At 37.6% G+C, this 27,065-nt stretch overlaps 1 protein-coding gene across 2 annotated transcripts; it reads right to left on the reverse strand.

Annotated features, from left to right (window-relative positions):
* Window positions 1–1,580: 1,580 nt before the first annotated feature.
* On the reverse strand, window positions 1,581–26,303 carry BNC1 (basonuclin zinc finger protein 1). 2 transcript variants are annotated; one of them, XM_084642459.1, is made up of 5 exons: window positions 24,510–24,637; window positions 10,575–10,677; window positions 10,183–10,418; window positions 7,033–8,957; window positions 1,581–4,467 (listed from the first exon to the last, which is right to left on the reverse strand). In XM_084642459.1, exons 3-5 carry the CDS (start codon window positions 10,327–10,329, stop codon window positions 3,783–3,785), a joined length of 2,757 nt encoding a protein of 918 aa, XP_084498585.1. In that variant the 5' UTR covers window positions 10,330–10,418; window positions 10,575–10,677; window positions 24,510–24,637; the 3' UTR covers window positions 1,581–3,782. The 2 variants fall into 2 exon arrangements, with proteins under 2 accessions (XP_084498585.1, XP_084498584.1); XM_084642458.1 differs by lacking the exon at window positions 24,510–24,637 and adding an exon at window positions 26,024–26,303 and having other exon boundaries at window positions 1,582–4,467.
* Between the last annotated feature and the right edge of the window lie 762 nt (window positions 26,304–27,065).

The raw sequence follows: 27,065 nt of genomic DNA on the forward strand, positions 1-27,065 counted from the left end.
CTTTCCCCCATACACATTGTTCCAGGTCCCCTGAATCTGGGTCTCCTCCTTAGGAAAGTTCTCGGTATGCCCCTGCTTCAGGGCCCGCTTCTCCACTCCACACCACGCAACCAGTTTTACATCACTGTAACTGCATTGAAGACTCAGGAAAGATAAATCCACCATAAATCCATCCTCAGTGGCCTGAGGTTTGCTGCAGTTCTTGTCATAGTACATAAAGTAGTACGGCTGGGCTGAATCCTTGGGGTAACTTCAGTGGAACTACATCAGTCTACACCAACAGGGGATCAGGCCCACTTACTCCAGAAAGGCCTTTTGCAGTATACTCCTGTGTATATTAGAGTGCACACTTTGTCACAACTACACCTACTAGACATCAGACACTATTTAGTCCTCCCCCCCCCCCAAAAAAACAAAAAAACCAAAAAACCAACAACGCTGTCCTCTAAGCAGATAAGCTGTTCAAACTTAAAGCTTGGCTATACTGTAGTTTTCCTGAATGCTATCTCCTGGGGAATCCCAAAGTAGTGACAGGATCCAGCTTAAATAAAAAAATTAAAGGCAGCGCACAGTGGAAACAGATACAGAGGAAGCAATATTTGTTTTATTAGGGCTAGCATGTACAGGCCCATTTCAACTCCCATGTAAGGCCTTGATCCTGCAAATGTTTACAACACGCTTATCTTTTCCCATGAGCAGTCTCATTAAAATCAAGGGGACTACTTGTGCATCCATTTAAGCATGTTTGTAAATATTTGCAGCATTGATTGAGCCCTAGTTCAATGGAAGGATTTTCATTGACTGCAGGGTTACTCTTGGGTCAGACCCCAAAAGAGCAATATCAATATATAACTTTTATGCATCTGTGTAACATGCCCCAAAAGTACCAAGGCTATCGCTCTGCCATGATGTTATTTCCCTGACTTCCATGCTGGATAGGGGATGCAGGCAGTTCTAAGCACCATATATTTCCAAAACTACAGGAAGGCAGTCTTCTCAGCACAGGTCCAATGTGCCACAGGTGGCACGTGACCAGGATTCATCACCGAAGTTGGTCTACGGGTTGGATCATTAGCTTCCCCCACTGGGTACTGACAGGGAGTGCAACATGAACACTGATCCATGCCCCCAAGGCTAGCAGTGTGGAGACTAAGTGAGTTTAAGAATCTTAGGGGATCTTGCATCTTTTCAAAACTGTGAGAGTAAACAACAAAGTCTCAAGAAAGATAAAACTTTCTCAAGTATAAATACTTAAGGTAAGGCCAAAATATTTAACTCAATCAATATTCAATGCTGAGTGATTTACCTCTGTGTACTGTGTGCAACTATATTTAAATGAACTGCACATTACAGGGTGAAGAATTAATACATGATCTGGTAACAATTACCTCCTAATTTATAATAGCTCGTTAAAGTAATTATGCTTCCTTTTTGTGGCAGCAGTTACTACAACTGTCAAACCAAGGTTCTTTTAGTAGAGAGAATGTGCTTAAAGGATTATTTAAAAATAAAATGGCAGAATGATAATTTTCCAGTTATAGAAACCTCTTTGCTTTGAATCAAAGACATCATCATATGTTTTTATTAACACATACAAAATTTGTAGGGTATACAAATTGTGTTACCTTTTTGGAAACAGTGAAAAACGAAATAACTGGGCATTACAGTATTTGTTTACATCACACTTGGTTTCAAACAGACCCTTAATGATTAAGCCAGCACATATATATGTAAAAAGCACACCAAATCCTTGGTAACAAGTCATTTGTTTGTGCCACCAGAAGACCTTGTAGCATCCAAGATTATACCATTGGTTTTTAAGCTAAAATCCCCATCGATATTAATTCCTGCTTAAAAAGTGAGGACACAATCTGGTTCTAGCCTAACAACATTTTTAACCGCTTCAAGCCCAAATTGTTTTAGTGAGTGTTTCAATACCACAGAGACCTACTGTAGAAATAAAATAAAATTACTGTACACAACATATGAAACACATTTCTAGTAAGCACAAAAATTTACAACACTGCAAATGTCATAGTTTTTTCTTGTGCACACACACACACCCAGATTTTCAAAAGAATTAATGAAATATTTAGTCCACTTCAGCTTCCTTTATACAATATAAAATGGTTACAATACTGTAGTATATTTTAGAATAAGTTAAACATCAAGACATATGGCAATAGCTTTGTACTAGTCTTCCTAAAACCTAAATCAGAAATTCAGTCTAATCTTGTTCAGTCACAAAGATGCATAAAGATGAAGATCCAGTTACACTGGAAACCCAGACTAGTCCTAGGAACCACAAATACTCTAAGCACTTTGGTATAATATGTACAAATTGTGCTGTCATTATCATGCTTGCCCACTACAACTCATGAACACTTGATTCAAAATGTAAAAGTTTACTAAACTTTTTTAAAAAGTGGTTTTATAAAGCCTGATTTTTAGCATTTCTTTCTGCTATTGAAAAATGATTCAGTCAAGCACACTGTTGCACCACATATACACACACAGCATTGGTATGACATAACTACAAATTAAATATTATCCAAGTGGTTTTTTTTAAATACAATGCAAACCAGTCTTTTTTAAGTGCATAGAACATAATGCAGAATACTGTTAATTACAGTGACAAGTACAGGGATATTAAACATTTTAACAGATCTCAAGCAAGGTTCTAATATCAAGAAAAGTGTGTGAATCAGAATAAATGCACTCTTTTTCTTATTACTACACAGATCAGTGTGTTCTTCCCACAGATGAGGAAAATCAACAGATCATGAAGAACACCTACTGCAGGTTTTTTTAAACTGTTTCTTTTTCCATAGCTCCCACAGGTTTGAAACTATACCTTTAAAATTATGAATAATTTGGGGGATTTCCCCCCCAATATTCCACTTTTTGTGAAAGTAGAGGTAAAAAAATGCAATAAAAATATAGGATTTCCTTTTTTCTACTTCCAGGATATTTGCTGTGGTTCTGGAACCAACATGCTTAGCTTTCTTCTGCTGATACATGTCATGATCTCTCAGATTTAACGAAGAGACCCTCTTGCATGGAAAGAAATATTTCCTGTTTTAAATCTAGTTCTGGTCTATTCTCAAAGGCCAGAATCCTGCAATCTTTATCCAAGTAAAATTCCCATTGAAATCAAGGAGTAAGGACTGCAGAAATTGTAGAGAATTTGCATCTCATCCCACATTCTCCTAAATTTGTATTTTGGCTTTTGAAATGCAGTGAAAACTAAACTGAAAACACCATAATATATTTAATACTGCAAGTGAGCCTCTGACAAAGGCCTCAGGAATAAAATGACAGTCCCCAAAGCCCCAACACAACCAAAGTACTCCCCCCCATCTTTATTGACACCCTAGAATACTACTCCCATTTAACATGTAAACATAACAGGATCCAATGGGATGGAGGTTTCTCCTTTGAACTTCGTACTATAAGTGAATAATACTTTGCAAACTGTCAAAAAAACTTCAGTTAATGGTGCCACATTCATCCCAATGCCAGTACTGCTTTCTTTTCCTTAAAGAAGTTTCTATTATTTAATGTCAAACAAAATAATGGTTTAAAAATGATGGCACCACATTTTGCTCAGTGAAGCTGCGAAAGAGCATCCATATAAGTGAGAGCAGAATTTGACCCCGTATGTTCAATGGGCCCAGCATCAAATGAGGTTGGTTTTTTTGTTTTGTTTAAAAATCATTCTAACTCTTTCTTATCTGAAATGATTTACACTTAGCAAAAAGTCAATTGGGATTAGTATATTGTTACTGGAGGCTATTTGGTGATCTGGTCAGACTTCTGTGCAGGTTGGGATTCTGACTATGCCTGTTTCGACTGCGAACAGATGAAAACATTGTGTTGCAACCTGGGACTTTACATTTGTGGAGCTGGCGGAGATGCACAGTTTTGTAATGGGCCCTGAAGGTTCCTTTATTACTGTAATTTTTTTGGCATATATGACAAGTTATTGGCAAACTGGAAGGTAAATTTGTAAAGCTTTGATTAGCCTTCTCAATTACAGTACAGCCCGGGTAGAGCTCTTCATTGGGTATTAGGCTTGGTCCTTCACAGCTTTCATCACTGTCATCCAAAGGCATGATGCATTCTTCGCTTCCTCCATCAGAATCCCAAGAGGAACGTGCACTGCTCTCAGACTTAATGCTGGAAGTAGTGCTTAAATCCAGAACAGCACCATCATTCACTGGATCATATCCAAAATTCTCAGAACAGGGTTCTCTGATTTTGCTCAGTGGAAAAACCAAGCTGCCTGTTCTGTTCATTCCTTTGAAGATTACAGAAGTCTGTCCAACATGTTGTTTTAAAGACACATCTTGACAAACCTCCTTAGCCATGTCTTTCAAGAGGTATGTTGCATTGAAATAGTTGTCCTTGAATTCCAGTGTATCTTTGGTCAGAAGCTTATGATGAAGATTTAAATTTGAACTATGTCTAGAAGAACAAAGAGAAGCTTAGCAAAAATGATTTTTTCATCAATACCTAACATCAATTGTTTGAAAACTATTAATAAAGAAATAGTAACCAATATTTGGTAGTCTGCGTGAACTGTGTATGTTTAATCAAGTGCCACTATAAGATTAAAGGAGAAAATTCAAACATCTGTACAGGTATTTGGCTTGCCTCGGATCTCACTTGTACCTGTGTGAATCAAGAATAACTCCATGGAAGTCATCAGCCCAGATACTCTCCTGTGGTGTGGCTATTTCATGCTTCACTCACACACTAGACCTACTGCTGGCTGAGAGGGGTTAGTGAACAGACTAGATAACAGGTTTCAGAGTAACAGCCATGTTAGTCTGTATTCGCAAAAAGAAAAGGAGGACTTGTGGCACCTTAGAGACTAAGCAATTTATTTGAGCATAAGCTTTCGTGAGCTACAGCTCACTTCATCGGATGTATTCATCACAGTATGCAACCGATGAAGTGAGCTGTAGCTCACGAAAGCTTATGCTCAAATAAATTGCTTAGACTAGATAACCTCTTCTAGCAGGACTCAGATATCAAGGAGTGGATTGAGTGAGGTTAGATGAGCCAGACAGTGGACTTTGAACCTATCTCCCCCCAGGACAAAGAAGTGAAAGAGACTGGCCCCTGGACCTGCTCCATAGCCAGAAAATAGAGGGCTCAAGTCACTGAAGACTTTTGCCTGATACCATGAAACATGTGTCCTGCTGCAGCTGCACCCATCTGTCCGGTGTGTCTCACTGAAGAGCTCACTTCTGCACTCGACAGAATGTTTTGCTATATCCACAATGCAATTTTCAAACAGGCATCACTTTGCTCAAGCTAAACCAATTTTCTTCACACATGGGCAGTTGTTGCTCATCTCTGATAGCTAACTTCCAGACCTCAGCCATTTTTGATATAAAAAGAAGAGGGTTTTTTTTTGTTTTTTTGTTTTTTTTTACTTCTACCCTTATCTAACTCCAAAAATGGCTGCAAGGGTGTAATCCAGACTTTAACAAGAAAAAAAATTTCTTTCAACAGACAGTTTCATCCAAAAGGATGGATTATTCAGAACATTATCAGCACATGAAAACAGGGGGTTATCGCTGAAAACTTTCTGCCCTGTAACTATAGGCTAGAACAGCATTGCAGTTAATTCTTGTCCTATGTAGAGTTCAGGAACTTTCTTGTGGGATCATTTTGTTTCTCTTTTTAAACTAGGTGCTTGAGGGTAGCAGAATTAAAGTTAAAACAACACAGTGGTGTGGAAAAGCATTTGCAGTACAGGTGTACGAACTGCAGCATGGGGCTTCATTCACCCATCTGTTGTCACAGCTACACTGGAAGGGAATTCACTGCAGGGAAAAGAGAAGAAGCAGCCCTGTCACTGCCCTCCCTTGGGACTCTGCCACTGTGGAGTAGATTTCATTTCTAATCAGGACATCACAGAAGCCCTGCCAGCAGCAGATTAATTCAGCGCATCTCCTGGCTGTAATGGCCACACCTCTCCCTGACTGTCTCTGCCCACTTCCTGTACTGCATCAACTGGCTTCAGGTCTCCCAGCAGAATATGTAGTCCTGGTACCTTGTGTCACTGTGAGCTCCATCCAGGCAGACTTTCTACAACCAGGGCCTGCAGTCTGAGTTACAGTGGTGTTACACAGTGGAATCAATGCAATGAGTCAAGTTCATAATCTTTAACAATGTTACCACCATTTCCCAATAAAATATACAAAATTGAGGGTTTCAACATAAAGTTGCACATATGGAGCATTTTCAGTTTTTGTTTCTCTATTAACTTACGCATATCAGACCTGAAATCAGTGAAATCAATGGATTTACAGTGGCATAAAACAGAAGTACCAGCAGTAACTTGGGCCCATGGTATTTCATTATCTATGAAGTATTATATGAACTTGTTATTAAAGACAGTATCATGACACATACACACACAAGGGTAGTTAATGCTGCATGTTCACCTTTAATGTTTGCATATGCTGATCTTGTACCGTGCAATATTAACTTTGCAGTACCTCAAGGGAAAAATCCTGTTGTCCTTATCTATTTTTTCTCTCCACTTGGTTTAAAATCCTTCAGTGGGACTTTACTTGCATAAAGCAAGGAAAGAATGAAAACGGAGTGAAGCTATTATGAGCTTGCCCCATAGTTTTTGCATTTAAAAAAAAACATTAAGATACATACAAGTACATATTAGACTCACGAACCCACATGTGCATATGCTGGAAAAGTGTTGAAGTCACACCTTATGCCTTTTCATTGATATTCTAAAGTATTCTTTCAACTATTGCAATCTTTATCAGTTATGAAATTTTCAAGGCTTTATTTAAAACCTTGTAGTCTAATGGAAAGAAAATGTTTCTTTCAATGGATTTTCATTTTATGAACATTCTGATAAGTTATCATACCTGTTATAGGTGGATACACAGAAAATCTTTGCAGCTCCATACTCCTCAAACACTTATTTACATTTCAAATTAGGCCCCCATTGTGAATGTAAAATAAATATAATTTTGTTTGTAATTTTCTTACCTGTCTCGACTTCTACGAGAAGGGAAAGCAGCATTACAGCCCTCAACTGTGCAAATATGCATTTCTTTCAGATGTACATTTTTATAATGCATTTTTACACTGTAAGGGTTTTTAAAGGTCTTCTTACAGATGTCACAATGAAAGCGGCTTTCTGCCTTCTGAATCCCTAGTGCATGTTGACTGATATGATCCATATCTTTAGGGTCTTCTAAACAAGGAATGGCAGCACCCTTGTTTGACAAAGCACTGAAAAGGCCCCCAGTTAGCAAGTGGTGGTGCAATTCAGTGCAATCGTTATTAGGAATCCGGTGCTTTGACTGCTCTTTAATATAAAGAGAGGATGTAGTCACTGGTTTTATAACATCACTGTGGTGTTGTTCTGGATCTTCATACATGATTTCACGAGAAGCTATTTTTAATGGTTGGTTGTCTTCTGGCATAACCTCTCTCTTAGAGTAATCTAATTCATTCTCAGAGGTTTCCTTGATGTATGTGTTATTTGGCTCAATGACAGAATCAAAATATTTTGGACCCTCTACCCCAGAGAGAGATTTCCATGAATTACCTGAAATGGGGTGCTTTTCCACCCTGTCGCTCATCTGCTTTTCAATCCTATGCTCACAGGTCTCCAGCTCTCCATCGCTTACCACCTGCAGAGGTGTATCATCTTCCGAGCTGGCAAGGTTGCTGTTTTCATTAGCTGTCTCAACAGCTTCTTTCTCTATTTTGATGGGCATGCTCGATTTACGAGATTTTTTCTTGGGTAGTGCATCAAATTGCAATCCGTTAGCAACCAGCTGCTCAGGTATTGATGAAGAAATGAGAGGTAGAGAAGGGAGTATGCCTGGGGTATTAGCAAGCTCAGCTGGTGTGACTGGACTGCGATAAAAAGGAAGAACTGGCTGAACAGTCTTTAAGTTTGGAAAGAGAACACCGTTCTGTCCAATACTGGGAAAACTGGATTGCACCTTTGAATCTGTGCAAGAGCTGACATAGTTGGTAATAGGTCTACTATCTGGGGTTAAAATGGTAAAGTCCGTCCTTTTAGTTTCTTCAGGTCCAGAGATAGTCAAACTGTTCCTCAGGTCTTTATCTCTGTTGTTTCTGTTCATTGGCATATGGAGTCTTGGGTTGGGGTTTGCGCTATGGCGATTTCGACTTCGCAAAGAACTAAACACCATATTGCAGCCTTCAATTGTGCATTTGTGTTTGATCTTCAGATGAACAGCATTATAGTGGATCTTCAGAGTTCCTTTGTCATAAAATGTCTTTTCACAGGCCGTGCAGAAAACGCGCCCTTTTCTTGGCCCAATGCCATTTTTTTCAGATTTCATTTTATTTTCTGGAGATAACTGCGTCCTTTCAAGCTTTGTTACTGTATGATGTGAGCTAGAATCACTTAAAGGGGCATCATCCTCTGTTTTAGTAGTGACATCTGGGCTGTTTATGCTCCTCTCATTTTCAACTTGAAATGAAGTAGAACTGGAAGTCAAGAAGCTGCTTTCAGAAAATGGTATCGGAACATCTTGTTTAGTTTCATTGCTGTGGTCTTGACCTTGCTCAAGCAAATGTCTTTCAGGTGGTGAACCTATCAAAGGTGGAGGCACTGGACTGAAAAACTGAAAAGGCAGCATGAAAGCCATATTATTTACAATGTTCTCAAAGTGATGAATGTTGGCGGGGCTCATTTTGTCCATGGAAGAAGAAAGACTAGAACTTCTCTGATTGCAACTTTCTATAAATGCCCTAATATCCAAATTAGTCGTTGTTGTAGGTATTATAATTGACTGACCTTCTTTCTCTTGAATTGCCATTAGCTCTACAATAGATTTAGTCTCTCCAAAGCGAAGAAACTGCTGCAAAGTAGCCAGTTCTTCTTCATTAGTCATTATGCTCCAGTGATCCAGCACCTTTCCTGAAGCATCCTAAAACAGAACATATTTAAAAGAGTGATATGTTCATTTAAACATATTTCAGAATCCCCTTTTTCAGAAATCCTTCTCCAGCAAGTCTGTAAAATTACTCTACTTACAGACAGTTTGATGGCAATTTTGTGATATTGTCTTTTGAGTTTCAACACGGTGGTGATCTTATTTCTTTCTGAACTAATAGTAATACTGTCTAACAAGCTATTTTGTAAATTTTTTTCACAAAAATTAAGACACGTATAATCTGAACAGTTAGCAACATGTAAGTACAAAGAGCAGAGATGGAGCAATCAGACCAATATTTAGCTCCACATTTAAGTCAAGTATTCTTTCACTGCAAGTTTAATAATCTTCCAAGTAACTAAGATCAGAGAACAAATGAACCTGTATTGATCTATCGCCAGTGTTCACAGAGCATAGCTGTAATTACACTAGAGTGTTGGAGTTCTTTCAAACTCTAGCTATGCCTAACTTTTCCCAATAACTACAATAAATATTTTATCACAGAACATGTATTTGATGGCCTACTGAGATTTTTCACAGTGCATGTAAGAGTTTCTAAGATGATGAACGTAACATCATAAATTTTTTATCTGATAGAGGTTCAAGGTAATTGATTCCATATTTTTAATCCTAACACTAAAAAGCAAGATTATCAAGACCATTAAACATTGATTTGTGTCATAATATAAGATCATAATGCTACTTTACATAAAAGGTAATTTCCAGCTAGTAGCATCTGTGTAAGCACAGGGGGCCAGATTCATCTTTAGTGTAGCTCCGCTGAAGTCAGTGGAGTTACATTGGAGATGAATATAGGCCATAATGTTTAAATGTTGACAGGTTAACTTGTAAATGTATTATCCCACCATACAAAAACAAAATAAAATTGTTAAACAAGACTTTGGGTCAATTCCTGAGGCCTTTACTTAGACAGACTGCTATTGACTTCTTTCCCCTTAGGCTGGTCAATGTCAGTAGATATTTATCTGAGTAAAAACTAAATAAAAACTGAGTCAGGCCCACATAATTTGTACAAGTGTATAGCGGACTTTAAGTCATCTCATGCGATCAACTTTTTAAGCAGAATTCTTCACTGAATTCAATTAAAAATAGATGGCTCAATGTGATCCATGGATACCAAGATTCAACTGAAAGACATTTTAAATTATTACTTTGGTCAACTATTTTTTCGGTATTGACTAGGCTTTCACTACAATACCTGTAGCACATATCCACGTATATAATCCTGCAGTGTCCAATCCAGTGCATGGAGAATCTGTATCACCTCTTCTTGCTTCAGGACACTGAAGAGACGATCTAGCAGGATTTTAAGGCGGACAGGAATGGCTTGGGTTCCATACAGCATGAGGCTACTGATATCGAAGACCACATTGGATTGTACTATCTCTACCTGGCTTGTTGGATACAGGTTGGGGATCCTTAATTTGCTTAGGGCTGAAATTAAAATTAAAACAAAGTAGAAAAGACATGAATGGCAAGAGTTATACACAACTGAGTGTGATGTATATTAAAAAATCCAAGAGCTGAGATACTGTGTTGAGGAGGTCCATACAAGAACCTAGATAGATAGATTTACAAAAGCAATATTACCATGCACTACCCATCCATGTCGGCACTGGTCACATTGTCGTTGGTTTATTTTTCCAGGTTTGAAACACAGACAACTACAGTTCACCAGAGTGCATCGGATAGCCTGGAAATTAACAAAACAGGTTTACTGGTAACAAGCAACATCTGGAGCATGCACACTAAATTTATATATTCATACAGACTTTTTAATGAAGTATAAAAATACATATGGATAATGCATATAGATCACATATGAATACACATATAGATTTAGCCAGGTGGACAGCCCAGTTACCACCTGAGCTGTGAAAGTCAACAGGGCTGCCGCTATGAACTGCCATTACAGGTCACCCTCTAGAGCAGCAGAATATTATGGGCAGCAAAATATTCAGCAACACTTTTGTGGGTGGTTTGGGGCTGGTTGGTGAGCAGCAGTAGAACTGCTAGTGCTGTCCCTAGATGTGTGTCAAATAAATAACTTAAATAACCATTAAAATAAATTGCTGTTATCCGTTAGAAAATTATGCTATGCTTACATGCAGCTTTAAATCCATTTTCCAGCAGAGTTTAAAAAGAGAAATGAGCACAGAGAGATAAAAGTTCCATTCCCTGATCATTTAGGGCAAATGAAACATTTAGTTTAGACCATCTAAAAATATTTTTGATTGTTTTATATAATTAAAGGAAATTTTAAAATGAAAATTTATTTCAAACCAAATTGAAATATTTTATTTTTAAAATGTCAAAACAAAACATTGGGGTTTTTTGGATTTTTTTTTTTTATTTTAACCACAACAATTCAGTGAAACTAAAGTGAATTCAAGAACAGTTTCAGTGTTATGGTAATTACATCTTTTGAAAAAAAAAAAGTTTCAGCTAAAACTTTTCACCCAGTTCTAGGTGAGAGGTAACGACATTTAGTGCAATCTAGTGCATCGTATAAACAACATATTTGCTCAACAGAGCATCGTTAAGATCCAGGGCTAAAAGTTATCCCTGGCAGGGATTATTTAGCAGTGTCCACATGGTGGATGTACTCTCCCAGCGGCAAAAGAAGTCCGTCGCCCCATTCTCAGTAGCAACACTGTAGTTCAGAATAAGTACTACAAATCCTCATTAATGTTTATTCCATGTATTCAATACATCGGGTAGCCATGTTTAATATTAGGTAATATAAGAGAAATTCTTGAGGGGTTATAGATGAAACACAAAGTACAGATAGATTAGCAACCTGTTGCATCGTTTAATGGGTGTACCACTTTGCTTTCACTGGGGTCATCTATAATACAAATCCAAATTAGCATTCAGATGCTCATTTGCAACAGGCCAATGTAGCTGTGTTTCCTGGAATACATACTTCCCTCTTTACAGACCCATCTTGTGCAGGAAGTGGACAGACAACTTTGAGGTCCTGGTTAAATCTCCACAGGGATTGCTACAGAGTACAGCATTTGCACAATCAAATATTTCTTATCTTTGTTATTCTCAGTACAGCACTTAGTGTCCTGAATATACCTTTTACATAAATGAAATATTTATTAAGGAGGAGTTAACGTGAAGGAATTCATGCATCAGAAAGCGCATTGGAATATAACACACTTCATAGTGACTGGATCTGATCTAAAACATGTCTGGATTACTCTATTTTTAAAGCACCTTGTACAGTAAATACAGGGTATACATATTAAAACAAAAAATGTTAATACGAAATAATGAAGAAGGAAAACAGTCATCCCAGTGATGTGCACCAAAACAGGACATTAAGAGCTGCAGCAAGAGACACAGGAAACAGGACGAGATTTACGAAATTTCTGCAGCTCTTTTAAAGTATGTTCTGATTTTGGGGGGGGGGGGGGGGGGAGGGGGGCTTCTTTAACACCAAATCATAAAACAAACAGCCTTTTCCCTCCAAACCAGAAAAATGGAGATCTTACTTACAAAGCGTTATGGAAATCTCTTGTTCCCTGTCTCTCACTCCAATTCTAGCCCTCCTGTATGTATGTAATGCTATCAGGCTGCATTTCCTGTTGCAGTTCTCATAAAAGGCATCCCCAGGGATTCCACAGCTGTCCAATTCATATTAATGGAGATTTTGAAACATTTTCAGAGTTTCATAGTTGAAAATGCTTCTTTTAGAATGGATTTTTCTGTACCCCTCTAAAGCAGTGGTAAAAATTCAAAGCAGTTTTCCTTCAACATACTGAACTTCAAATAAGTTTGGCTTTCAGTAGCTGAACTTTCTAAACATTTCTCCTTTCCTCTTCCGCTCTTCAGGAGACCCACACCTAAGAAAATATACAAACTGAAAAGCAACCACTTTCATGGGGCCTTCTGTTTCACACACCATCTCCACCTGAAGCCCCAATCCTGTAAAGACATGTAAGTAAAGCTACTCATGTACAAAACTCTTTGCAGGACTGGGGCCTTGGATGTACCTCATCACGGAGGAGCTATTTGGGGCCACTCTCCCAACCTGCATGGTTTCAACAGCCAGGAGCTACTCCCAAACAGCTTTGCTATTATCTGCCATTCAGCAGGTCTCAGGGACTGTTCCAGTTTCTTCAAACTTTAGGCAAAGTTGGAATTTACTGTATTTATTAATAAATGGTCGTAAATGGCCATCAGACTGAGAGGACGGAGAGACCAAATACCTCAGTATGTCACACATGAGATGGGGCTCTTTGCCATGAGCATTTCTTCAGCCATTGATCCTCACTGAGGGCAGGGGAGAACCCTACCTTAGAAGTTCACGTCCATGGCACTCCAGCATACAGTGCCTTTTGTCGCTAGATTTAGAATTTTAAATCTCAGCTGCTTGAGTATCTACAGTACTTACCCTGAAATATGATGAATATTAGTGTGCACACAAATGACTAGGTTCTAAAGACTACAAGCTGAGATTCATTCTTATTTGAAGGAACAAGTGGCAACATGGCCATTCAGCCAACGGAACCATTTTTTGCTTAATCCCTTAAAAAAGCCATCGCAAAATGCTAAATTCTTGAGAAAAGTTTTGAGAGCCGTATAAAGTCATAAAATACACATGAGGCACCGTGAATTGCTTCACTTTAGTGCAGGATATATTGTAGCTTGGATGCTGAAATCTTTTAATAGAACAGTAAAAAGCCATAAATTTCTTTTATAAGGCTAAAAAAAGCATTTTGTGCGAGGCAGATGATTCAGTTACATCACAAGATGTCAAACTATAAAGTGTAGTTCAATTCTGCTACCTCCCTGTGCCATAATATACTATAACGTGCATAGATTGCACCTTCTTCCATAAGGCTATTCTGTTAGTCCCATAAACTAGATCAGAATTTCACAAATGTCTCTTTAACAGCCCCTCCAAGCAATGTTAAAAAGAGGAACTTTCTTTCGCTGTGAGGAATAATAGAAAGATGTACAATAAAAATTGCTATCATTATAGTAAGTTAATTGAGGTTATTTCACAAGCTTTCACATTCTTTTTTCCTCCGTTGCATTCTGTATGCTACTGACCTCTAAACCTGTTTTTAATTCTTTTTCTAGTAGTTAACTAAGATAGTTAAAGTGCATTTAATTTTGCACTTCAGAGGTTTGTATACACCTTTCCTGTATGATGCATGTATCTGTTTCGCTTGACCTCTTATCTTTATTGTGTATATATGATATGTAAAATTTCTTCGATTAAAAAAAAACTGGAAAAAGAAAGAGGGACTTTTACATGCATGTAAGTAGCTATTAGAAGGGCAAATATAAGTCCCCCCTCAAAATAAAAACTGTATTTAAAAAAAAAAATCCAGATATTGATGCTTATTGGAAGCATGCTTAGATGTGGCTAGCTCATGAATTGGTCTCTCATCAAAAAACAACTCTTAAATCAAATTTTTCTAAACTGGCTACATTTTTAACATTCCAGTTACTGACAGTGCACTCACTGAATAGCAAGGCCTGAAATTTGTTTTAAAACATTTCTTTAAACATGTTTATAAAGGTCTTTTATCCATTCTAAGTGAAGTTTACAAGGGGTTTTTCCAGCAAGGAATCTGATTATGGCCCTGTGATGGGGTTCTCCCATCACCGGCTAGAGAAGGGAGAAAACTGCCAATTAGAATGCATGTTCAACATCTCTGGGGTGCTTTGGCTGATTGCCTTCTGGCCAGAGAGGGCACAGCTAGATGAGGATTCACTGGACATCTGGACATTATAAGTAGACTGAAGGACCTCAGTAAGGGGAGGAACTGCAGACAAGGCAGCACTCTCCTGCAAGGAGAGAATCATGAGGGACAAGAAGGGCTCGTGAGGGAAGTTCAGATGGGAGGACTGAGAGGGAAGCTGGCAATCTTGTACCTCGGGAGGGCCAGAAGGACCTTTCTGTTTATGGTTGATTGGAACTTATTACACTGGTCTTTGGAGAAGTGAGCAGGCTAGGCTAAAGGACACAAAGATAAAAGGCAAGCTGGTGTAGGGCAGAGTAAGTGGCCAAAGGGGATACTAGAGGTGCAGATCAATGCAGTGCCATGCCCTGATACCAGGAGGCCTACGTCCATGAGAAGGAACAGTGACAGGCCCCAATCTTCCATGTGCATAAATGCTCAGCGTGCTGGGAAATGCATCAATGTTAAAAAAAATTACATACAAACAACCCCCATGAAAAAGAGAAAAATACCACATACTTTTTTTCAGTTATAGTCATTTTTGGATTATTTGTAAATACACTAGGTACAGCATTTTCAGAGAGGTGATTTTTCAAGTTGTACAGAGAAGAGCAAAATGTAATGTGGTCCGCTAGATTTTAACATGATTCAACTGAGATTCAAGATCTCAAAAGTTTTCATTCATTATTCAATCTAGTAAAGAAATTTGTGGAAGCTGTGTTCAGATTAGTTCGAAATTAACTAATGTTAACAAGGTTTAATGACCAAAAAACTTATCAAGCATCTAGAATAATATGCTATTCTTTTATAAAGAAACACATAATTACTGGGCTTTAGAATATTTTTGATATATAATTGCTTGATGTGCTTTGTTATCCCACCAACTAGAATGTACACAGAATTTCTTTCTGTAGAAGAAAAGAATAATTTTCCACATTTAATACATGTAAAAATTCAGATGCCTAATTAAAGGATTGGAAGTACAGATGGAAATTAAAATGAAAAAAAAATTAAGTGTAATCCTTTCACTCAGATCTTTAATACTTTGTTTCATTTTCTTGAAACATACAGCAGATGTTTAAAATCTTCTGATCTTATCAAGGATATTATCATTGCTTTCCAGTTATTCCCTCTTTCCTAAACGTGTCCTTTCCAGAACTATCACCACACAGACAGATACTTTTAAAACTAGTACTGAAGATCTGGGGCCAAATTTGTATCTTGGTTACATCAGCACAACTGAGACAAGAATCTGGCCCACAACTTTTTAGTAAGAATGCATCTTAGCCATTGTCACAAGAGGTATACGTTTATTATCAAAATGAATACTCAAAAGCTAACAACTAATCATTGGAAAGGCAGAGATCATTGCCAAAACATGTTACCTAAATGTAATGACCTCTGACTTTTCTCTCTTGCGATATTGACATGGCTTATGCTTTGTGAGGTTACACTGAAGATCCCTTTTCATATCCCAGTCTTCAGCCTCTGTAGCTAAAGTGAGGCACAAGATAACAAGTTCATCCTGATACTTGGCATACATCTAACATTTGTTTCCTGAAGTTAATACTAGGTGTTTGTGGGCTATGAGTTCACCTTGCAACAGTGGCGACTTTAAAATGAGAATGGCACAAAAATAATAGGAATACAAAACATACCAGTGTGTATGTGCGTGTAGCTAAGAGGAGACTTTTCATCTGTCTCAAGTCTGATTGCACATTCAGAATTAAAATCTAAAAGGAATCTAATTCAACGAGGTTCAGATTTGGAGTAAAAGGAATTTAATATGTGCAAAAACTCTAATGGTTGAGGGACAGATTCCCAGCTCAACCAGCCAGGATATCTGCACTGGGTCATAGCTGCTAGTGCAGGCATAGGGAGAAATAGCAGAATGAGGTCGCTCATTCTCCCATGCAGTTTAGCCTAGTTCATCTCTATGATGCACAGACAACACGTTGGTTTACTCCCCTCTTAGGGAAGCTGTAGACATCCACCAAAGAGATCTTCTCTATGGTATAAAGCTTCACCTTGCAAAGCCACTTTGGGGCTTTTTGCCAATGCTTGGGGTGCTCTAGACTTTGGCTCTGTCTCATCACTATTTTGTCACCCAGATCACTAACAAAATGGTGTTACAGATGAAGTGCCAAAGCTTGCATGCCGTCAGTGTCTCTTGCTGCCATAGATTAGTAGCTTCCCTCCTTGGTCTAAAGGGAGGTGTCCTTGTGGTTTCTGTATGAACTACACCTAATCTGAAAGAAACTTTCAATACTGCATGTGAAATGTGAATTTCAGATCCAGCCCTCTGTGCACCCTGTGGAAGGTCTTCCAGCCACTGGACACAAACCCTGAGAAAAAATCCCACTGGATCCACATAGCCCCCCCTGTGGAGCTGGGCTCCATAGAGTACAGGAGATGCGCATCATATGTGGGAGCGAACTGAAACTTGCCCAACTTCTGTGCAATAGAATCTCACCAGTTCCTGTGTAAGAGAGACCTCTGCACCTGTGGAGGAGGGGTTGGTATTTACAGCAAAGACATGGGCTGATCATTTGGTAAATTATCATCTTTTTGTTCTACCCCGGCTAGAATGTGAAGGATTTTATACCTTCAGATAAGAAACTGGATAATAAGGATCCATGGAGATTCAGTTCCCTTTTCTGGTTGGTAAAAATAACACAAAAAGTAGGATGTGTGCCTGGTTACCAGGAAATATTTTCCTGCTTATATCTGTTAAACAATTTACAACATTAAAGGATGTACACATCCTAGTGTGCTTTTAAAGTAACACTGTAAAATGCAAAATCAAAGTTTGATTCAGATCTGATGTCTCTCTCTCTCTCACGGATTTAAATGAGATCTACACATGGGGATCTGAGGCCAAAATTGGGCCTCCTATCTAATTTTCTTGTCCTGTATTGCTAATAACTCAGGTTATTACCACTGAAAAGTTAAAAAATCTGATTTCTTCCCCTGTTTATGGCCATTTACTTTTACATTTCACTCACTTTGGACAATCATTGAAATTAGAGGCAAGCACAGCCCTATTAAGTTATTTAGCCCATCTTCTTGTCAGTGCAGGACAGTGCCCTACAGCACATTTTAATTTTGATAAGCAATGAGGCTTCCACCACTTCCCCTAGGTAATTATTTCACAGATTGATAGGTCTCACTGTCAGAAAGCTTTACAAATACTCAGCCTCCGTTTTCCTTGTCTTACCTAATAATATTGCTTCCTCCCCGATAATTAATATCCTCATATTTGTAGAGTTCTATCTTATCTTCTCTTATTCAAGCTGTATATATTCAACTTTTGCAATCTTTCCTCCAGCACTTAATTTTTGTTGCTCTGCTAAGCTTCCTACATTTTATCATAACTGACCGCAATAGACCAGATATTGACACAAAAAAGCCAGGACTAGGATTTCCCTGCTTTCTTACATGATGATTTTTCTACAGAGCCCAAAACTGCACTGTCATTTTTGGCTGCCATATCACATTGTAAACTTATGCCTAGAATTGGACAAACTATTTTTAGGGCGTAATGTGAATAGATAAAATTCACCCATTTTCTATTTGTTAACCATCTGAGAACAGACTTTAGTAATTCAACTTATTGCATATTATTCAGTCAACACTTTGTGTGAGGCTGACCTCTGTGAAGAAGGCCAAAATGAGGACCATGTATGTTCTCGGGTACACTGTAGTGGTATATAGGTCTTGTGCTGGTCCTCTCCACAGAGGTGAATTTTACCTTTAATTGCAGCCCAGGGGTTGTTTGTGAAATATTTGCTCAATATATGTCATTGACCATATACTATTTATAGTGTGTGACTGGTCACCTAAGTCACATGGTATTCTTGTTTCTCCCAGACTGGATGGCTGAAACCTTTCTATACAGGGGAAAGAATCAAAAAGATTTTGAATCCCTCTTCTAGATCATTAAAGGATTTTGAGGTGGCTGCAGGAATTAAAGGAATGGGCCAGATCCTCAGCTGATGTAAACTAGCATATCTCCAGAAAGTCCATGGTGTTATGCTGATTTACATTAGCTGAGGATCTGGTCTATTAATTAAGACCAGGCTTCATATATTGCTCTACGGTCCTCCTCTGGACACTCAGTGTTTATTATACTTCTTTTTTTGGGTTCTTGGTTGAGATTGTTCAGAACAATGCCTCAAATTTAGCCACACAGAATATCAGGGTTGGAAGGGACCTCAAGAGGACATCTAGTCCCACCCCCTACTCAAAGGGGGACCAATCCTCAATTTTTGCCCCAGATCCCTAAATGGCCCCCTCAAGGACTGAACTCACAACCGTGTGTTTAGCAAGCCAATGCTCAAACCACTGAGCTATCCCTCCCCCATATCTTCCCTTAATGATAATCTTCTAAACTCCTCTGAAAATCTCTGCACTTAAATCAGTTTTCAGTTCATGGTGTGTTTATATCCAACACAAGTATACTTGTCCATTTCAGATTCTAACATTCATGCACTAGTATCATGTTGTTGTATTTAGGTTCACCACTATGCTGAAGAATATTTAGACTAAAATAAATGAAGCTATTTTCATTGGGGGGGGGGGAAGAATCCTTAAGATTTCTATTTCTATTGGTCCAAATACTGAGGTTCTAAAGCCCTGCAGGATTTGACACATTATCTTTTTGTTTTATAAACAAAATCTCTCTCGAGAAGATATTATGATAAACTGAGAGTACATCTCAAGCATGGATCCTTTAAGAGCCCACAAAAAATGTATCATCAATGCAAAATGAGTACTTTTCTTTTTATGAAAAGAAGACAGCGTAATATAAATTCTCTCATGAATCTCCAGTGAACAAGTTTTATAGTGTTTTGACCTGAGAAGATACACATGGATATTTTGAACATATACAACTTTTGAGTAACAGTCTTTATGGTAGGAAAATGTTTCTACAAGGACACTAGGATGGACTGCATGACCCAAGAGCTTTATTCCATATTGAACTTCTATGAATATCAGTTCCAGCTGACGCAGATAATTTCTGCACATTCTTCAGTAGCAAATCAGTAACAATGTTACAATGCACATTACATAACTGCCCACAATACTGAAATGTACAGACTGTAATACCCTGCAAAATTTAAGTGATTATGTAATACCCCTTACATGAAGCAGAGAAGTTTCTTTTAAAGTAAATTTATAAGGCAACCTATTTCTTCAGTAGCAAAAGGGTTCAGTGAAATTCTGGTCCCCTGCACAAAGGGCTTTATGCAAGAGACCAGCATCTAGGACAGGGATGGGATAGACTCCTCTTCCCCAAACTGGAGGCAGGCCATGATGCACATGCAACTTCAACCCCTGACTTCAATGACAGCAGACTGCCTTTGAAAATCCCACCTACACACAAATATTGTCATGCCTGGGTACTGAATCCATGATTAGGCTCCTAAATCCATGATTAGGCTCCTAAATAAATGACCACGATTTCAGAAGTGCTGAGCAGCCAAGCTCTCACTAAAGTCAAAAGGAGCGGCAGATGCTCAGCACCTTTGAAAATCTGAGCAAAAAAGCTTTCACGTAGGAAGCTAACTATGGATTTGGGAGTCTAATTTAAGGCATTCAAGTTTGAAAATTTTGGCCAGTCTTGTGACATCGCTAAACTCAGCATAAATGTGCATTTTTGGGAGATTACACCCCGTAGGCATACACCTTTCATTCACAACGTTTACTAGTTCTGAGTATATTTTATAAAAGAAGACTGCAGAAAACACAGTTAATTATCTGGATCCCGAGTGTATGCATTCAATTATGGACAATATTTTGTATTTTGAGCCAGATAATCAAACCTGACTTCCCTTTATACACCCACAATTTGAGGATACAAGTATATGGAGGTACAATTTATATAATTTGAATGTCTACAAACTAAGTTCTGATTTACATCTGATGCTATCCCATTGCCTTTTGTTGACTTGAACAAGATATACGTCAGTGCTGAATTTAACCCCAAGTATCTCACTTGTGGGTAAAAATTGATGCTCAGATACTGAAATGCTTAAATTGTCTCTGCAATATTTTGTGCCCATAAAATTGAAGATGCAAAGGAAGTCCGGTGCAAGATGGAATTAGTACTGTCTACGTATGTTTTCTATATATGAGCCCAATATTGATGACTCTACTCAGTCAAACCACCCGTATGCATTAACTTCAAGGGTTGGAATGGACCTCAGACTTATGGGCCTATAAATGCATACACATACACAGTCTCTTTGTTAAAAACTTCTCCTGATAAAATATTGCATTGAAAGCAAATGTCTGCAATAGAGGATTGTACAAAGTAAAGACTTTTTCAAAATTTAATGCAAGCATTCAGTTTTGCTTAACAGCAACGTTAGTAACTGATGGCTAGGTGTCTAGAACTGAGAGCCTCAGATAGTGCAACTGGGAGAGAAAGTGAATGGAGGAGTTTCTCAAAAAGGTAACATACCAGAAGGCCAGACCTTAATGATAACATAACTTGTGGGATGAAAAACACTCCTCATGCAAGCCATTTACCCTCCAGGGCCCCTCAAGGCAACCTCTATTAATGGCTACTGTCAAAATAATTACTAAGACAAAAGAAAGCACACACACATGCACGTGGACATACACACAACTGGTACTTTTTAAAGCAAAGCACATTGGACAGTAAAGCCCAAATTTGCTGTTAGACAACACATTTATAGATACATGATCTTTGCAATTAATATTACATATTTATAAATAACAGGTGTGCACTGAACGATTGTTTTCTCAAACCATGAAAAAGATTCATATACTTTTTTATTATCCAATTAGCACAGAACAAAGAGAAGTGGGAATTAGGGCTAGAAACTGTCTCAGTGTCATCATCTCATGGGTATTATTTAAGCTTGACCCTACAACCAAACTGAAATTATTTTCATACATACTGAATCAGTAACAATGTTACAATGCACATTACATAACTGCCCACAATACTGGAATGTATAGACTGTAATACCCTGCAAAATTTAAGGGATTATGTAATACCCCTTACATGAAGCAGAGAAGTTTCTTTTAAAGTAAATTTATAAGGCAACCTATTTCTGGTAGCATAGGAAAATTTCCCACTATATATATATATATATTCAACAATGAATAATAGATCACTGCATACTCATTTGACAAACCACAGCTGTTTAACAGTAAAGTTTTTAGTTAAGGATTGAGAGGTAGGGACAGGTCATTGAATTTGAACAATGTGAAAGTTATTAAAATAAACCTGATTGCTTCTCATTTAATCTTATACATAGGATATTGCATACATACAGTTTGCACATATTTATGTGTACCCTGCATACCTACATATACAACACCATGTTACACATTGAAGCTAGAGAACCGCTAAAGTTTAATTAAAAAACCAAAATCCTAGGTTAACACAAATTTAATGTGTCAAATTTACACACAATAGTTAGGAAACGAAAAAAATACAAATATTAAGTTACCCACATTGCACATAAATGCACACTTGAAAACGTACAGTAACAGTCTTACTAGTATTAAAAAGTTCTATAGATGAGCAATGTAGGTGAGTTAATGTTGCAAAGATAATCTTAACTTTTTCCTTTCTTCACTTCGCTGTTTAAGTCTGCAGCCATAATGTTGTATGGACTTAATTTTTTTCATTTAATTTTTCTCTCATACTTTTAAATATTTATATTTTTAAAAAGGAACAAACACTAACCATGCTCTGCAATAGACTTTTTTTGCTTTGCACAATTTTGCTTTACACAATTCCATAAATTTTAAACTGAGTCACACTGTGTGTACACACACACGATACTGTCTGTGATGCTACAAATTTACATAATATTTTGTGCAAATCCACAGCACTGCAGGCAGATACACAATTTAAAAATAAGTAATTTTTCCCTCAGCATGAATGAGACCAATTTTAAAATGACTTCTAACACTGTAATTTAATACCTATTTTCAAATACACACAGTGACTATTTCTCATTGTGGGCTAGCCACATGTGAAATTTGAAGCATTAAAGTGTGAGCATTTTTTCATTATCTATGTGTTTGTTTAAAAAAATCTTAAAGTGATTTTAAGGCATGAAATGGATATTCACTGTTCATAACTCTAAAATGTCTATGGAGATTTCTTCCCTCCCCCCCGCCCCCCCCAAAAAATTCATCTATGGGCAGAGCCTGAGCATGGAAAGTTTTAGTCCAATGAGAAAATTTTTTGGAGGCAGTTATGGGCAATTAAAAACAGAGGGGGCTGCAATGAAAGTTGTTTTACCATCTTACCTCTAGCACTTGCTAAGACAGAAATGGTGACTGCAGAGAGAGAACATAACAAAAATAGAGGGCCTGAATCTGCACCAAGAAGCCAATTACAACAGGATAAGGCCCAAAGGACCAAACTGTAGTCCTTACTCACTAGGTGTTTTGCCTGAGTAAGGACTTCAAGATTCAGTCCTGAATTTCAGCTTAACTGCATGGTAACATTTACCATATACCACAATATATAAAAACTGCTTTTAAAAAAATAAAGCATGCTACAGAAACCATGTTTTAAAATAAAAAGAACTGAGATCTGCTTGCATATGATGCACTCTTAATATTATTTAGATGAACTATTGCTACTTTATTGCTGAAAATATCATCTTAATTTGTGGATTATCTGATTGGAAATGAAACTATACATTCATATGAACAGATTTTTATAATATTTTTCAATGTTACTGAGGGTACAAGTCTGCTTTATTCAGGACATTTGGTACCAAAAGGCCCAAACCTGTTCTTGCTGCAGTCAGGTAAGATTTCACCTCAATTTTCAGTGAGTGCAGAAAACTTGGAGAAAACTTTTCTGTTATTTTAAAGATGCACATTTCCGGTGAGTATGTATGTGTTTGCATTTATCATTCTTGTTAAGATATGAAGGAAAAGTACAAGAAGGAAAGGTGCGAAAGATTAAAGAATATGGAAAACAATTAAACATTCTTGTTACAGTTAGTGTTTCTAGGAGTTTTATTTGGAGTCTTCAGAGGAAAAAATAAATTTCCTCATGTATAGGGTTAGAAATGTCTTTCACATTTGTTCACCTATTGCTAAAATATAACTCTGTTTATGAAATACTGTGTCTGTTCACTAATACCAAAGATTAATTCTCACCAAAATGCACAGTTAGGAAAAACTTAGTGGCATGATAAACCTAATGGTATACAGACAACGTAATAATTTGGGGGTATGCTCTTTGAAAGTCAATTAAATATACTAATGATCCTTTTCAGCTGAAAAAAAAAACAGGGGGAGGGGGAGCATTCTTCAGCATATACTGGTCTCTTTCTGTCACCATCACCAAAATAAGAAAAACAACCCACATTATTCTCAGCAATTGAAAATATCCCTGGCATCCTTCATCAGCCTGGAACCAGAAAGAACACTGGGGCTCCCCGAGTCATGTTCCAAGTCATGTTCCCTGAATGTTTGGAACTGAACCCCAGTTTTAGTATTTTAAAAATCTGACTATAGAAATATTGAGACTCTTACCTGAATCAAGTGCCTATGTATTTTTCAGTATGCTGAACTATATTTTTGAAAAGACGTTAAAAAAAACAAACGTATGATCTTTTTTCCACCTAGAATTTTATCCTTACAATTAAAGGCTATTAGCTGGCATCCCCTTTAACCGTCAAATTCAGACAGTGGCAGTTCCATAGCCACAAAGAGAAGCAGTAAATGAGAAGAACATGTTACTACACTGCATTTGAGAAAGTTTGGCTCCAAGCTATGCACTGATTAATATCAGATCTCTTTCTTTACTTGCCTCTTGACAATCTTGTCACATCTGGCTGACAAATCCTTACAAGCTTATCCAAACCAAGGCAACCCAGATCATGCTCCAGGACTAGCTTGAAGGAAGCGGCAACACCAGCCATGCACTGATGTGCCATCATGAAACTAATGAAGCTGACTTCACTTGCAGACTGCAGGAACACGAAGAAACACAACATGCCTGAAGGTTTTGCAACATAACACAGAGCTAGCTCACCAAAAGATAAGACAAACAATCAGCTCCTGAGGTTCAAGAAGCCAAGTACTTACATGATTTTTTTTTAAAAGGGATTTATAAAACGCTTTAATAGCAAACTCAACCAAATGAACACAGCACAGTCTACCACTCCAGATCAGCTGTGCAATTTAAGTGCTAGTTGCCTTTCAAATAACGAGGAGTTTTAAATTAAAACAATGAAAAAAAGTGACTTTTATTTTCCCTTTCCCTCTTCCTTTCAAACCGCGAAATCACAGTCACCCATGAGTTCCTAAATTATCCAATGTAAAAGAAACATTTTTTAAAGCAGCTGTCATTTATTACCCATAGCATTTTAAAACACGATTAACCATAGTATGTATATATCAGAAACCCTCTCCATGGGTTTGCAATACGCCGACTCTTCATTTTTAAAACAAGCATTTCTGAAACTGGAGGCTAGGGTACTTGACCAATTAATAGAGCAGAAAGTAAAATGCTTTTTCTTTAAACACATCTACCAAAATAGCACTGGGTTAAGTTGACAGTTAATGCCATATTTATTTTTCTTCGTGGCAAAAAATCATAAGAAATAAAATGAATGTCTTAAATTCTGATTCACTACTTAAGCCTCCTAATTACTTCAAAGTAAAAACTGAAATACAGACATGCAGACTGGATCTCTAAGAAAAAGACTACTGCCTTATTTTTCTGGATGCTGAATAGTGAGCAGTGAATTGTATATAAAGGGCATACATTAGGCTCCAATTTGTGCTAATTCCACTAGAACTTCATAGTGAAATGATATTGTTGTCTGGTCTCCAGTGCATATATACATCACAATAATGATAATGTATTTGCTTAAAGCACTTGGCTCAGAATACATTTAAGTCGCAAATCACAGATTTTATTGCTATTAATGTATATTCAGGACTTGTACAATTAAACATTCTTAAGTATTTATGATTTACGGATGTCACTACTTCAATAGGAAAACAATTATCCAAGCAACGGTTGTTTTATTACAGCCTTCTTAAGATTTTGCATTATTTATTTTCATAGAACCATAGAGCTGTTCACTATGTATTTCAGGTAGAATAACAGGCTTTTGTAAATAAACTAGCCTAACGCTTCCACAGTTTCTTTTAGTAATTAAGGCAGAAATGGAGAGCTGTGGTTCAAGAATCACTAAAGGTATTATCCAAATCAACACCACCTTAGATTTTCATGTTTCCACAGTACATAGCCACAAGTAGAAGTTGTACAGTGAAAATATACATTCATATACAACTGCAAAGAACTTTCCTTACCTCAGACATTCTTACTGTGCATATGTTTCCAGAGCTATAAAAAACAGGTTCCCATTCCCTCAGCGAGTTGTACAAAGAAGTGCTGGAAACACTCCTGTCTGTACAAGTACTAAGGCAGAATCATCACACGCCTCTTTACTCTTGTCTGAATCTGAGCACCTCCAGGTCTGATGTATGCTCAGACTGTGCACAGGGGAGTGAAATAAGATCCTCCCTCTTGGTGTTCTCCAGACCTACAGTACTAAGTTGTGTCTGCATCTCACCTCTGCAGTGAGCTCTCACCTCAATGCCCCAGAGTGGTGTGTTCCAGCATGTCCCTCCAGTCACAGGGCAGCCCCCTCACAGCTGGCTTGAAGAGGCCATGACACTCATCTTTCACAGAGATTTGATCAAAAGGAGTCACAGAGGCTTGAGGCACTCCTAATGCAGTGTGAGGAGATTCTACTCTGCTCTGGCAGCCTAAGTAAATGCATTAAATCAATGCAGCTGACCTAAGGCCTATTACCATTTTCCTCTAAAAATGTACAACTATCTGCAAATAAGCTATGAGGTATTTATTCTTTAAATTACTTATTTTTAGCACTGACATTACATAGTAGGGTTTTTTTCCCCAGACTTGGACGTGTGGATTATTTATTTATTTATTTAGCATTTGCAGGTCTTAAATGTTAATTCATTTTAACTGGAATCTGTTTTCTTTTAAAAAAAGCTATATTGATTAAATTTTCCCCATCAGCTTACTTTTCAGGAAGATTAATTGAGTTTTATTTCTTTTTATGAACAGAACATAAAGGTTTGAAAGACTTTGATAAAAATATACTAATTGGAGATTTCCAGTGGGTAAAAATATGAGCAATAAAGAGGAGCAGAGAATTAATTACCATAATTGGGCCAAAATCTGTTCTCAGTTACCCACATGTGGGGTTGTACGCAGGTGACATAGAACAGAATTTTGGTCTCCTAGTCATCCCTCATCTGATAAATTTTATTCCTTGAGCTGTTAGGATTCCAACTGCCAAGAAACAGGAAGCAAAAATAAATG

The sequence above is a fragment of the Lepidochelys olivacea genome (genome assembly GCF_965140295.1).
Source record: "Lepidochelys olivacea isolate rLepOli2 genome assembly, chromosome: 10".
Lineage (NCBI taxonomy): Eukaryota > Metazoa > Chordata > Testudines > Cheloniidae > Lepidochelys > Lepidochelys olivacea.

What these genes read in the sequence shown, in the direction of transcription:
- BNC1 (XM_084642458.1), bottom strand. An exon ending in ACATGGATGGGTAGTGCATG is followed by an intron (nt 10,419 to 10,574) that starts GTAATATTGCTT and finishes TTTTAATTTCAG; the next exon opens with CCCTAAGCAAATTAAGGATC. An exon ending in TACGTGGATATGTGCTACAG is followed by an intron (nt 8,958 to 10,182) that starts GTATTGTAGTGA and finishes GTTCTGTTTTAG; the next exon opens with GATGCTTCAGGAAAGGTGCT.